General features: G+C 42.6%; 1 protein-coding gene across 1 annotated transcript in view; it reads right to left on the bottom strand.

The window, feature by feature from the left end:
- The window catches only part of Col22a1 (collagen type XXII alpha 1 chain), a 236,740-nt gene that overhangs the window by 78,409 nt on the left and 145,535 nt on the right, over positions 1-12,796 (bottom strand). Inside the window, exons 39-40 of the mRNA XM_028773262.1 lie at positions 12,287-12,331; positions 4,885-4,962 (exon numbers count right to left, since the gene is read on the bottom strand). Of these exons, the coding sequence (XP_028629095.1) occupies positions 4,885-4,962; positions 12,287-12,331 (123 nt within the window). The remainder of the gene's footprint in view (positions 1-4,884; positions 4,963-12,286; positions 12,332-12,796) is intronic.

Genomic DNA, 12,796 nt, shown 5'->3' with positions numbered 1-12,796 from the left:
CAAGAAGCACTGAATACTGGGTCTGTGAAGTGGACACATCCCTTCTGTCCTCCTGCTAGACAAGCCACTGAGGCATCTGTTCTTAGTACAGAGAGTTCAAGGCCAGCTTCCTATGTCCTCTACATGGCTTGAGGTGAGTGGCTTCACATTTTCATGTCTGCTTCCTCACCAGCAAGCAGTGAGGTCTCAAGGATGTTGGGAGAATTAACTAACAATGAAGAAGGAGAACCTGAAGCTTCTCAGACTGTCTGTTAGAGACAGGTGATGCTGGATGACATTACTCTGATTCCCATACTTCAGTGGCTGCCAATTCTATGATTTTTACATTCTTCCATAGAAACTACAGGAATGCTTCTTCACCTGAAATCATTTGGCTTTGAGCTTCCAGCAACTCTTTTGAGCTATAAAGCCATTGGAGGGCTGTAAGGATGCACTGGTGCATGTGCACACTAAGGCTCATCTTGACTCATCAAGGCATCCCCACAGCTAACTTCCAGACACTTCAGACATTGACAGCTGAGAAGTCCTGAAGATGTTTGATGACATCACAGAAGCAAAGGTAGGGTGCTGGGCATCACCACCAATAGCGTCAGGCTCCATTCTCCCAGTTCCCCCAATGGTGCTGCTGAAATTTCAGGCACTTGGTCCATATGGAAATTGATGGTCAGATTAGGAAATGGCCTGTGGTTAAGTGGTTGTCAGAGAGAGCCTTGTCCTTACAGAGCTCCTAGTACCAAGCCCATAAACTCTGATCTCCCTGAAGTCTGAATGAGCTCATGCTTTAGCTTTTAAATCTTACCAAAAGGAGACCAGAGACAACTTGAAGATGAAAAGAGGTCTAGAATCAGGAAGTTAAAACCCCAAGCCGCTGTATCACCATACTGCCTCCTGTCTGCTCATGGAGCAAGGGTCAGCAGACAAGCTCCTGGCTCTCTTCCAAGAGGAAGCAAAGCCTACGAATGATAAAACTGTGAAGCACGAGCTCAAGAGGAAGGAGGCAGAGGGAAGCTTACAACATGAGCTCTCCCATGTTCCTGTCCCAGGCCTTCTTTAACCAGAGGGATATGTGGGGCTCAAGCCCAAAGCCCAGTTCCTGAGAGCAGATTTCTATCTACGGTATTGGTACATCAACACTCTAGATCCCTTGTTCTTTTTGCAGAAAATCTGAAAGTGTACCATGTTGTTACCCAGGAGTCAGAACAGCAGGACTCAGCTGCCTACAATACACATCTGCTTGATAACAGACTGTACATGGGCTTTCTTTCTGTCTAAAGCTCGCTTTGTCAACTTCTAAGAGTGAATTTCAAAGACCATCTATCAAACTCATGGTTGAGATAACCACCTTAACGTTGAAGGATAACCTACCTTGCCTAGGAGCACAATATTGAATGTGATCCTTTGCTCCCTAGCATGGAACAGAGACACTGGAGTGCTCAGCAAAGATCTATGGTCCCCAGTAACTTGACACATCACTTCCTTACCTCTTCTTACCACACCAGCTAGCAGCAAGTCCTTGATCCTCTCATGCAGCTTCTCAGGCCATCACCAGCCTAGGCTGCTACCCAGTGAGATTTATGGTAATGCAATATGGTTTCATCCACCAGGAAGCTTTTAATAAGCCGAAGTGGCAGACATGCACTAAAGAGTTGATTTACAGCCTCTTGGCTGCCACCAGCAAATTACTTTTCTGTGGAATTAGTTAGACAGGAAGATACTTCATGGTGATTTTAGCTAGCTAGATTTGGGGTGAATTGTACCACCTCTCCTGCCTGGCTGTGTAATGATGAGCCTGATGTGGTATATCCTTGAGGAGTGGGCAGGACACAAAGGGACCACCATACAGAAGGCGATCAGCATGGCATTTTCTTCTCCAAGGATCAACTCTATCAGGAATCAAACTCCTAACTCCAGGGAAAGGAGTCTTGGAGTCCTTCTGAGAGGAGGACTTCAGAAACAAGATGTCTGGGTTACTGTTTCTTTATCTTTTGTTCTTTCTAGTTACTAGATACTAAAATAAAAAAGTCTCCCCCTCCCCCAAAAAATATAGTGGCTGTAATACAGAGCTTTGAGCTCGAGAAATTCTAGTTGAAATTTTCTTTTGAAGCAAACAAATCAGATGAGACCAACCCAAGGGAACTCATTTGCTCCTATGACAGTAGCTGTGGAAACCAGGAAGACCCAGAGAGCCCTGTGATTCTGCTACCCTGAAGGAATCCTCATTGCCAGTAGGATGGAGGAGGACTTTTCCAGTGCAGAGGCACCCAGGCCTGTTGGGGAGTTGAGGAACAGAGAACCATGTGTGAGAAGAGAGGCCTAAACTGACACAGATTGTGAAAACCACAGAGAAAAGCAAAGGGAGCTTTTACTTTATATGATACTATAGACAATAAATTAGATTTCTTTATTTTTTGGGAGTATATATGAAGGATTGTATTACGTGGCCTATGAGTCACAATAATGACCCAACACTGAGATATCCCCAAAGGTACCACAGCGCCACTTATATTTTAGACATAAACAAAAGCTGTCTAATTGGATGTAAGGACTGCTCAACTGCTCAAAGAGAGAGAGTTTATGGTTGGTATTATGAATAAGCATGTAATACTATCCACAATAGTAAGGCCAAGGACTCCAAAGGAGAACCCACTACTGCCAATATCCTGAGCCAATATAACTTCTAACTACATGTAAATACTTATTCTTATACCCACAGATGAGTGTAGCTCTCAACCCCCATTAGAGAAACTTCTTTTGTAGCAGTCAAAAAACATTCTAGGAATCCACAACTGGTTAAAAAGCAGAGAAGATCTGACCACGGGATGTCCCACCTCACGTGACACACCTGCAACATACTCCTTACATCGAAGGATCAGAGCATGCTGTAGACAATGGGGGAGTTAAGATTATAAGACTAAAGATCAAGCTGTCTACTGGAATTGGATGTCTTCTGTATATGTAACCAAGTTGCAGTCAGAAAATCTCAACAATATTGTGAATAGTAGGAATCTTATAAAACTCCGCCCCTAAATAGATATATGTTATTAATAGCTATCTAATAACAAGTAGCCAGCCCTGAACACACAAACACACAAGCAACAGTAGATGATTTCAGTAGGCTATATTTACAAACACACATGCACGCACGTGAGAGTGCACACACACATGAGTACATGTGTGCACGTGTGCACACACACACACATATACACACATACAAACACACACACGCAACATAACAATAATAAAGACAACAGGTCATGAATATGGTAAGGAGTGAGAGATTGACACAGGAGGAGTTGGAGGAGGAATGATGTGAATATAGAACTCTATCTCTGATATTCTCAATAAAATTAAATAATAAAAATTATGACATTACTTAAGATGATTTAGATTGTGTTCTGCATTTCTTGAGTGCAGAAAAAGCAGAGACTGTCTCATGTGCTGTTCTGGTTTCTAGCCAGGTTGTGTTTAGCAGGGGTGAAGTTGGGTACATGGCTTAAAATAATTATTATACGTGGGTACATGAGCTATTCCAAGGCTTAGCTGAGTATTTGAGCTTCTCTCAAGTAATAGTAAGACATGGCTGGCTGACAAGAAAAAAATATTCAGTTGAAGCTGAATCAATATTCTGCCTTTAGCATAAAAGAGAGCAGATGGGAGAAGAGAAAAGCTCAGATTGAAAACTGTCCTTAAATTCTGAAAGCTATCACTCACTGACAGGGAGAAGAAAAGACATGCTTCTGTGATGGCAAGAAGACACAAAACATGATTCTATTCTCAAGAAAAGAAATGTAGTTCATCACTGAAAAGAATTCTAAATTTTAATGTCATGTGTCCTGGTTTTGGACAAAGTGTGTCTTCTACAGAGGATGGCTGGCTGAGGACAAAGAGTGAGCCTTCATTGGGATTATGGCCTGGAAGAACCTATATAACTCAGAGACAGTACAAGTTCCATGGGTCTTACAAGTCTGTCCCAACAAGATGACGTAAACCACTCCTTAAAACCCACACTGTGAGGATGGTTTCTGGATGCTGTTTTACAACCATGACCCCATTTAAGTTCTCACATTTACCAATTAGAAGAATCAGGGTAATTAACTTATTTTTGTCCAGAAACACACAAAACTATAATGTTTCCACAGATCACACTCCTTCCCCCAGCCTAATATTATTGGCTATGAGTTTGCTACTCAAAGTTTGGTCCACAGCTCTTTTTATTCCCTTTACAAACATTGTGTGACATCATACCAGCAGTCACTATCTGCAACAATGCTGGACACATGGGCACAGCAACATGGAAAAAGGGCAGGAGGAATAAGATTCCACCCAGCCCTGAGAAGCTATAGACCCTTGCTAGGAAAGAAGTCGAACTCCCAAATGATAGTCACTTGTACAGTGAGTGCCCTTGCTCAAGTAAATAAGCCCACAACTGTGTTCACACAGGGAACCCTAATTAAATTCAGTTGGCAACAAGCAAGAGACATGGAAACAAGAGGACAACATGCTAGGAAGAAGGGATTCTGTAGAAGAAAGCAAGAAATGAAGAAGACAATAGTGAGGATTATGACCCAAGTACATATATCCATATACAATTGAATTATGAAAGAACAAATACAAAATTAGCGAGATTTGTTGCAATTGTTTTGAATCAGAACCATGTATCAGACCAAAAGTTCTGTTGTTCTTCTTCTCATTAGAGGTACAACAAATTTTTTACCAGCCACAGACATACAGACGTTCATTCAATGGACCCAAGGACAGCTCACTGCCATCTCAGCTGAAAACAGGATTTTCTCTGCAGGGACTTATACTGTAGACTCCTGAGGGAGCTAGCAGGGATTTGCAGTGTGACCTGAGAACAATGTTGTTAGCTGAATAAAGACTCACGGGTGGACCAGCAACTCCAATGCCTGGGTCGCCACGACTACCAGGAGAGCCAGGGATCCCAGGTGTTCCTCGGTCACCCTAGGAAGACAGAAAGACAGGATTAACAGGTCAGTGCTGGCAAGATCAGGCACAATGTATCAAAAGACTTATGCATCTCAGAGAATCCTCACTGTTGCTCCATCAGCTCCTCACCAATCACCTGACTTCATCCTCCATTACAATATGCACAACAGGAGCTCTTCCTCTCCCCTGGTCCAGCACTACATGGACCAGAGGCCCCATGACTGTGATCACAAACCTTCTCCAACTAGAGCATGACCCCAACTGTGATTAGGAAACTAAGACTACTCCCCATGTTGGAGAGAGCACATATCTACTGCGTTTGCCATACCTCCATCCCAGTCATACATGCACACACATTTCAACTCAGATGCCACATCATCAGTAAATAAACACTGATGTTGATGTTTTAAGGCTTTCCCATGGTGGTTAGCACTTCTGGGTGTGGCAGACGTGGTCTTAAAGGTAACTCAAGTTAGACCATTACTTCAAGTATCACAAAGTATAGATTTGGATGTTGGAGGCTCAACTTTAAATTACGGCTTCAGCACTTAAAACCATGACAAGTTCCCTGAGCATGTTTGTTTACCTATCAGAGTGGCATACATGAACAGCTGAGCCAGCATGGTGGTACACTGGTTAAATGTGTTAAGCATGACGATAACATGTGTGCCACCCTGACACTCAGTCCCTATAAGCTAGCTGCTACATTTGCTGCTGTTCTTGCCATGTGATTCTCTGGATACGATGAAGAAAGAGGAGAGGAAAAGGCTTTGCCATTTCCCACATGAGGAAGTCAGTATTCTAGTTTCTGGTATTTTAATTCCCTCTGTCTGAGAGGAAGAGGAGTCTTTGATTCCTAGGCTGATTCCAAATGGGCAACAAGCCCGACTGCTGCTGGCACTAGCTTTTCCAGTCTCAGATCACCCCATTTTACACAAACATTCAGATTTCAGGTGCCTAACTGCCAATGAGTTTGTTTGCTATGCCTCCCCTGATCCCACAAACACATCAGGAGATGCAGTTTCCCTAGGACTGTTTCTTACAACCAAAATTCAGAATGTATATCAACATGTTACACAAGGGATTGTCTGCTTATATCTCCAGCCTGACAATGCAGTGGCAGGTGTCCTTCCTCAGGCCACTTAATATCCCTGGAATGAATCAATTTGTTTCAAACACAGTAACAACCCAGAAGCTGAGAAGCTGGTCACGAAGAGCTAAAGAGATTATGTTCAGAAAGCTGACTCTAGCAAACATTGATTTATTAACATTTATGTTTTTAAGCATTTAAAATATTGTTAATAAATAGACTATGTTTTTGGCCACAATGTCCACTGAAAACTCTTGCATTTGGGGCCTTTAAGAAATTAAAGCTGATCCTTGAGCACGTAATCCTTGCTTCTGTGAGTTTGTGTGTACACCAGCTATGTCATTTCCAAACATCACTTCACAGCACTTTTATCGTGTCTGCCAAGCCCTACGGTCTTTCCTCCCACTCTTCTGCTGTGTGCCCTGAGCCTCATGTGGGGGAAGACTGTATAGATGTCTCTTTACAGCTGATACTCGCATTCATCTTTGAACTTGGAATAGTTATAAGTGTCTGCATTAACAACTGTCCACAGTATAAAGAAGCTTCTCTGACCAAGGTTGACAAGCTGCCCATCCCCAGTGAATAGCTCCACTTCCACAAGCATACAGGAAGCCATAGTTGCACTCAGTGGATTATTTTAAAAACAAACAAACAAACAAAGGAGGGCATGAAGTTGGGAGGGAGATGTATTGGGGAGAGTTAAGAAGATCAAGTGGAGAAACAGATATGATCAAGATAAATTATATATATATATATGAAAATTTCAAATAATAAGTAAAAGACATCATTTAAAAACAAAGAAGAAAAGTCACCCTCATTCAGCTAACACTCACTGTCTGTCCCATGTAAGCTGAGGCCTAGGCTCCAATGCTGCTGACCTGAAATTCAGTTACAATGCCTGCTTACTGTCAGTACTTAGTGCTAAATTCTGTAGTAGATGATCAGTCTTGAAGATGGGCACAATGAAGCTTACAAAGCCCTTACAGAAACATAGACAACTGAACCCAAATCCTCACTAAGATCCCTTAATCGCTGTCATTTCTCTTCCTTGACTTTCCAAGCCTGATGTGGCTATGCCATCAGCCACTGATGATGAGTGAGAAACGGATCATCCATTGTCCCACCCTATACTAGACTACTAGATCTTTCCTAATTTCTCTTCAAATTCCTACTTAGTGCATTCTGCTTCTTTAGGGTAGTGTGGTATGTAGTATGACTAGGCCTGGGAAGCAAAACACACTTTGGATCTAGAAAATCTAATTGAGAGTATAGGAAAGGGTTGAAAAGATAAATACAGGAGCGAGTATGAACCTGACACATGACACATCTGCCACCAGTTCTTTACAAGAGTGAAGAGGGTCAGGTAGAAATATCTCAGACATAATTGAGTGACTCATGGTCTTGCCCCAGGATAGTGCCATGTATCTCCTGTAACCTTGGGAAGACTTCTACACCTTAGGATCTTCATTAATAAAATAGTAAAATTCTTCCCAAGATTCCCTGGCAACTAATATGTAACCATTAAGAAGGAAAGTGACTGTAAAGTTGAGAGACACACCGAGTATTGCACTTATAATGTTACCATTTTATCACAAGAGTTAGCAGAAAGAAACATTAGATGGGCACATACAAAGTTAAATAAATCCATTCCCTCTGAATCATGGTTTTGCTTTCAAGTGATTAATGCAGACTTCCCTACTATAGCCAGCTTCCAGTTCCCTCAAGACCATGCTCCATGCACATCCGTAACCCTAACACTTGAATGACAGGTCACAGCATGCCCCTTTTGTTGTGGTTTGGATGAGAAATGTCCTTCATGGGCTCATATATTTGAACATTTGATCCCTGGTTTGTGGCACAGTTTAGGAAGGTTATAGAAACTTTAGGAAGTACAGCATTGCTGGAGAAGTATTTCACTAGGGTGGGGATACGGTTGTGGCTATGATAGATGGTCTCTACTTCCTGTTTCCTCTCTCTGTCCCCCTGCTTCTTCCCCTCATCTCTGTTTCCTGCTTCCTGTGTACGGATAAAATATGATTAGTCTGCTTCCAGTCACTCTTATTTCCATGTTTTCCCCAGAATAACGGACTCGATCTATTCTGGAACTGCAAGTCAAAATAAATTCCATCTTCCATGACTTATTTTATTTTCTATCTTTTATTCTATCTTCCATGACTTATTATTTTTTGTCATATTATTCTGTCACAGCAACAGGAAAGTGACAGCTACTCCTGCTTCCTGTATGTGGCACTGCTTCCGAGGGCTTGCTTAAACTTCCATGCTCTAAGATCCCAAGCATTGACCCAACCACTGGGTTTGTCTAGTCATTGCCTTTCCATGCAGCTGCTTAGCCTACCTTCCCTCCCTCCCTCCCTCCCTCCCTCCCTCCCTCCCTCCCTCCCTCCTTGTCTGTGTCTGTCAGGTATTTGCACACATATTCAGTTCACACTGACCACTTGCTGCTCATGTGTTCAACTCACCTCTGACTCCCCTGTAAACAGCATGCAGGTGGACTCCCTATTCACTTGCCTATTTAACAAAACTCACCACAACATACCTCAGAGTTGGACCTGATATAGGCTATATGTATCTATGTATCTCTGCACCAAGTGTCTGTCTTAAGGCCAGATGCTGGTGGCTGGCTTTAATGCCCTCCATCTGGATGCAGAAGTATGAAGTCCTTCATTAGCCATTGTGTCAGCACTGAATCGTACCTTCCCCAAAATAAGCCTCTCTCCTATACCCAAGAGAAAAGAATGTGCTAGCAAGCCCTCTCTGACCCAACTGAGCAGCAGTGAGTACATGATTGATTTTCTGCAGTGACCAGGTCTGGCCCTATCTGTGTCTGTAGCCTATTGTGATGCTAAAAAAAATCCCTAAAGAAACCACTTCCCAGCTTAATGAACAGACACTTTTAGAAAATGGCCCCCAAAGGACACAGAAATAAACCTAGCACTATGTCCTCAAGAGCAAGAAGGGCCAGCAGGCAGGAAGAAACCGTGTCTGGTACCCACATTCCAGGGAGAAGTATGTGAAGAAGTTTGGGGTCTTGCAAGGAGATGGCAGCTTTAGGACAGTGACGTAAGATCATTTATCTCTCAAGGAGCCCTTTTCAGTGTCAAATATTCTTGACTCCTTCAAACAGGAAAGTAACAGAGTCTCAGAAAGCTAAGCCATTTGCTTTCCAGTCATCTACCTTGTAGCCGGAATTCAAAATAAATCCCTATGAAGCTCAAACATGTCCACTTTGCAGGAAGCAAGTGTCACTCACTAAGAGTTGCCTGCAATCACTAGCAACCAGGAGTCATTGAGATGTGCTGATGGACACTTATAGATTGCTTCTTCCCTTAATCCCATGAGATGTGTTCTCTGGACACCTGGGACAGGGATAGAAACCTCTCTTCATCTCTCTCCTTCACTTCTCCCTCGACTCCTTTCCTCTATGCTCCCACTGAGCAACCCATTCTCCAAATAAAGATGTCCTTGAATCTCAATTTACTTTCTAAATGTCTTGATGAACCACTCTGTAACTGACACATTCATATATTATTAGCAGTGGAATAAGTGTCTATCCAAGGGGAAAGGATGGTCCAGGGGCAGCATGACTTACCTGAGCCCCATGCTGTTGAAACTGCTCAGCAACACTGGGTCAGGAATCGAAGCCTAGCTCTCTCTATTTGCTGATGCTTGCACTGGTTCCCATGGGACTTTTCTCCAACAGAATGTGTATAGATCAGATATAAGCTACCTAGGTTAACACCTTCCTGTTGCAACAGTAAAGTGGAAACTACAGTATGCCAATGGTTTTTGTTGTTGTTGCTGTTGTTGTTGTTGTTGTTGTTGTTTTGAAAAGGTATAAGTGGCAACCCCTACACTGGGAAACTATTTGTTATAGATATAGTAACATGTCCTCCCCCCAAAACATTCTACTTGGAAGTAAAAAGAGAATATATTTATGGTTTTATTGATAAGATCCCGATATACAACTGCAGAATAACAAGAATGTATAGTATCTCCCATTGTCAGATAAAGGTCTTATGTAATTACAGTGGAAAATGAGACAAGTCAAGCTCTTTACTTCTGCCACATCTGACACCATGCTTTTGCTTCTAAAAGGTAATCAGTGTCCTCTGGGTCCTGAACGTCCTTCTCCAGAGGGAAGGGTAAGAGTACTTGGATACTGAAAATGAATCTGGACAAGGCTCACCAATAACCGAGAGCCTCCCTTATGCAATGACTCCTCCCCCTCCCCCATGCAGCAAATACACAGTTGACACACATTTACTCCTACCATTTAGATAATTCTCTCATTTAGGAAAATCTTTGATCATGGGTAATGCAATCAAATCACCACACTGCAAGCAAATTAGTATATACTACAATTCCCACTTACTGCAGGTTTAGGATAGTGATGGAGAACACCTGCTTGAATAGGGAGAAAATTATGAAGCTGAGATCTCTGTCTGGCTACTGTCAACATCTATGGAAGAACCTCAAACTTCCTTATGCCATGATATTTGTTGGATGAGATTTTCATATAGGATTTTAAATTCAATTCACTCTATATTCAGGTGGCTGAGATCCCGAAGATACAACTACCATGTAAAAGAAACAAATGGGGGAATGGTCTCCCATCAGGTGATTGGACACTAAGGCTGGGAATAAACTTCCAAGTCATAGCAACGTATATGGAAGCCTAAAATAACCATCTGGGATGGGAAGTAGTGTGCTTCAGAAAGTGCTAGCAGTTTCAAGGCAACTTGCTGGATGACAAGACCACAGTGTAGAAGATCCATAAGAATATGTTCTTCATGTTTTTAAGCTGTTTTTGTTCAAGAGACACTTACTCTGTAGCCTAGGCTGTCCTGGATCCAACCTCACAACCCAGTCTAGCCTCAAACTTAAAATCTTCCTATCTTAAATCAAACCTAAAATCTATCTCTACCTCTCAAGGTTAGGATTACAGGTATGTATCAATACTGGCAAGAAGGACTTTTTAAGGAAACTGTTTTTTATAAATTTAAGAAAATCATTTTTATAAATAGGCACAAGTGGTAAGAAGCGATTTTATAATAAGATCTTTATGTAATTCAAATATCCATATCTTGTTAAATGTCCGAGCCCCCGACCTAACATCATCGAGTGACTCTGGCTCAAATCCTCTCAAGTCCATGTATCTGAGTTGGCATCCTAATTCTTACAGTATGGCTACAGTTTAATTTAAGGCAGCCCATGCCTCAGTGTCCCCTGCAACCTCTCACCAAGGCCTACAATAACACTTTCCTTTTCCCACATTACTGCTTCATGCAATTTCAAATGAGGACAGATAACCTCAGGCTCTAAGAAGCTGTGCACAACCAAACCAGGTTTAGAGCCTCCCTGAACTCCCTCAGCCCTCACATCCCCTTCTCTAAAACTTGCCTACTTTGAGTTTACACTTCCATCCATTCGTCCCCTGATCCATGAGCTGAAAGAGGCCAAGGAATGTACCGCCAACAATATTATGTCCTAGAGTTGACCCTGTAGATGTGCCACAATTGAAATAATAAGGTACTGGCCATTCGTGCAAGCTTGAGTAAATGAAGGGGGATTCTGTGTAGGGAGAGCTTAGACTATTCCCCTGCTTACTCAAGGGGAAATTGTCTTTTTAAGCCTGTAGTTACTGGTGAATTGACAGTTTGGCTGGTGTTCATCCATTTCCTCCTTCCTCTTGGGTACGAAACTAGATGATAGTCTCTGGTCTTTCTTGCCATGAACATCACTAGAATTTGGCGGGTAGACATAAAAACCAGTTTCCAATGTTGGCCCAAGACATTTTCCCAATATTTTCTTCCCTCCCTAACCCCGACTCACCATGCGTGCCAGGGCTTTGGGAAAAGATAGAACAATACCAGGATAGTATTGCCATTCCTGACTAGACCAGGACCCCATTCCAACACACACACACACAAACCCCACAGGGCTTCTAGACCCCTATTATCTAAAAATTTAAGGATCATCTGCTACCAAAACTTCACCAGTAACAAGAGAAGACTTAGGACTCGGATGGGCCAGGTGAAAGACAGTAACTCTAATAATTTAATCAGTGTTTAAGAAGCAGTGCTGTGGATAATACTTCACAATCTCAAGATTTCCTGTATGAGAAATGTGGGAGGGTTTGAGATGGCGAGAGATGCTTACAACAAAAAATGTATATATTCTCTAAGTGGTCATGCATACCATCTCCAATTTGCTTAGACAAGCACTCACCTTGGTTCCTAAGGGACCAGGTAGCCCAGGTGGTCCACGTAGTCCCTGTTGAAATGAACAACACAGAACCATGAGAGATAAGTCACTCGGCAGATACCAGGTTGCTGCCCTCTGCTGGAGCAGTAGCTCGAGAGCAGATACTCTGATTGCAATGTGACTACCTTCAGTCATAGGGCCTGGGTGTGACTCCTGACTCTGCCACCTCCTGAGCTTATTTGGACAAAAACAAGTTTCCCTGTTCCTTACTATGTTTTTGTACTTCAGATCTCCATGCTGAGGGCACTCAAAAGGAGGCACCAAGATGAAGCCAGGCTCACCTGACCCTGTGACCCCTAAACCTCACACTAGGGGAGGGGACTACATTTCCAGCTGATGAGCTTGGCCTAATAACAGCAGTCATGAACACACATGAAATGTAAGTCTATTTTATGGGTGGAGAAACCCAGGGTGGACCAAGAATCCCCTCTCTCTCTCTCTCTCTCTCTCTCTCTCTCTCTCTCTCTCTCTCTC

This window comes from Grammomys surdaster, unplaced genomic scaffold, assembly GCF_004785775.1.
Source record: "Grammomys surdaster isolate TR1022 unplaced genomic scaffold, NIH_TR_1.0 224, whole genome shotgun sequence".
Classification (NCBI taxonomy): Eukaryota; Metazoa; Chordata; class Mammalia; order Rodentia; family Muridae; genus Grammomys; species Grammomys surdaster.
This window is presented reverse-complemented; position numbering and strand designations above follow the sequence as displayed.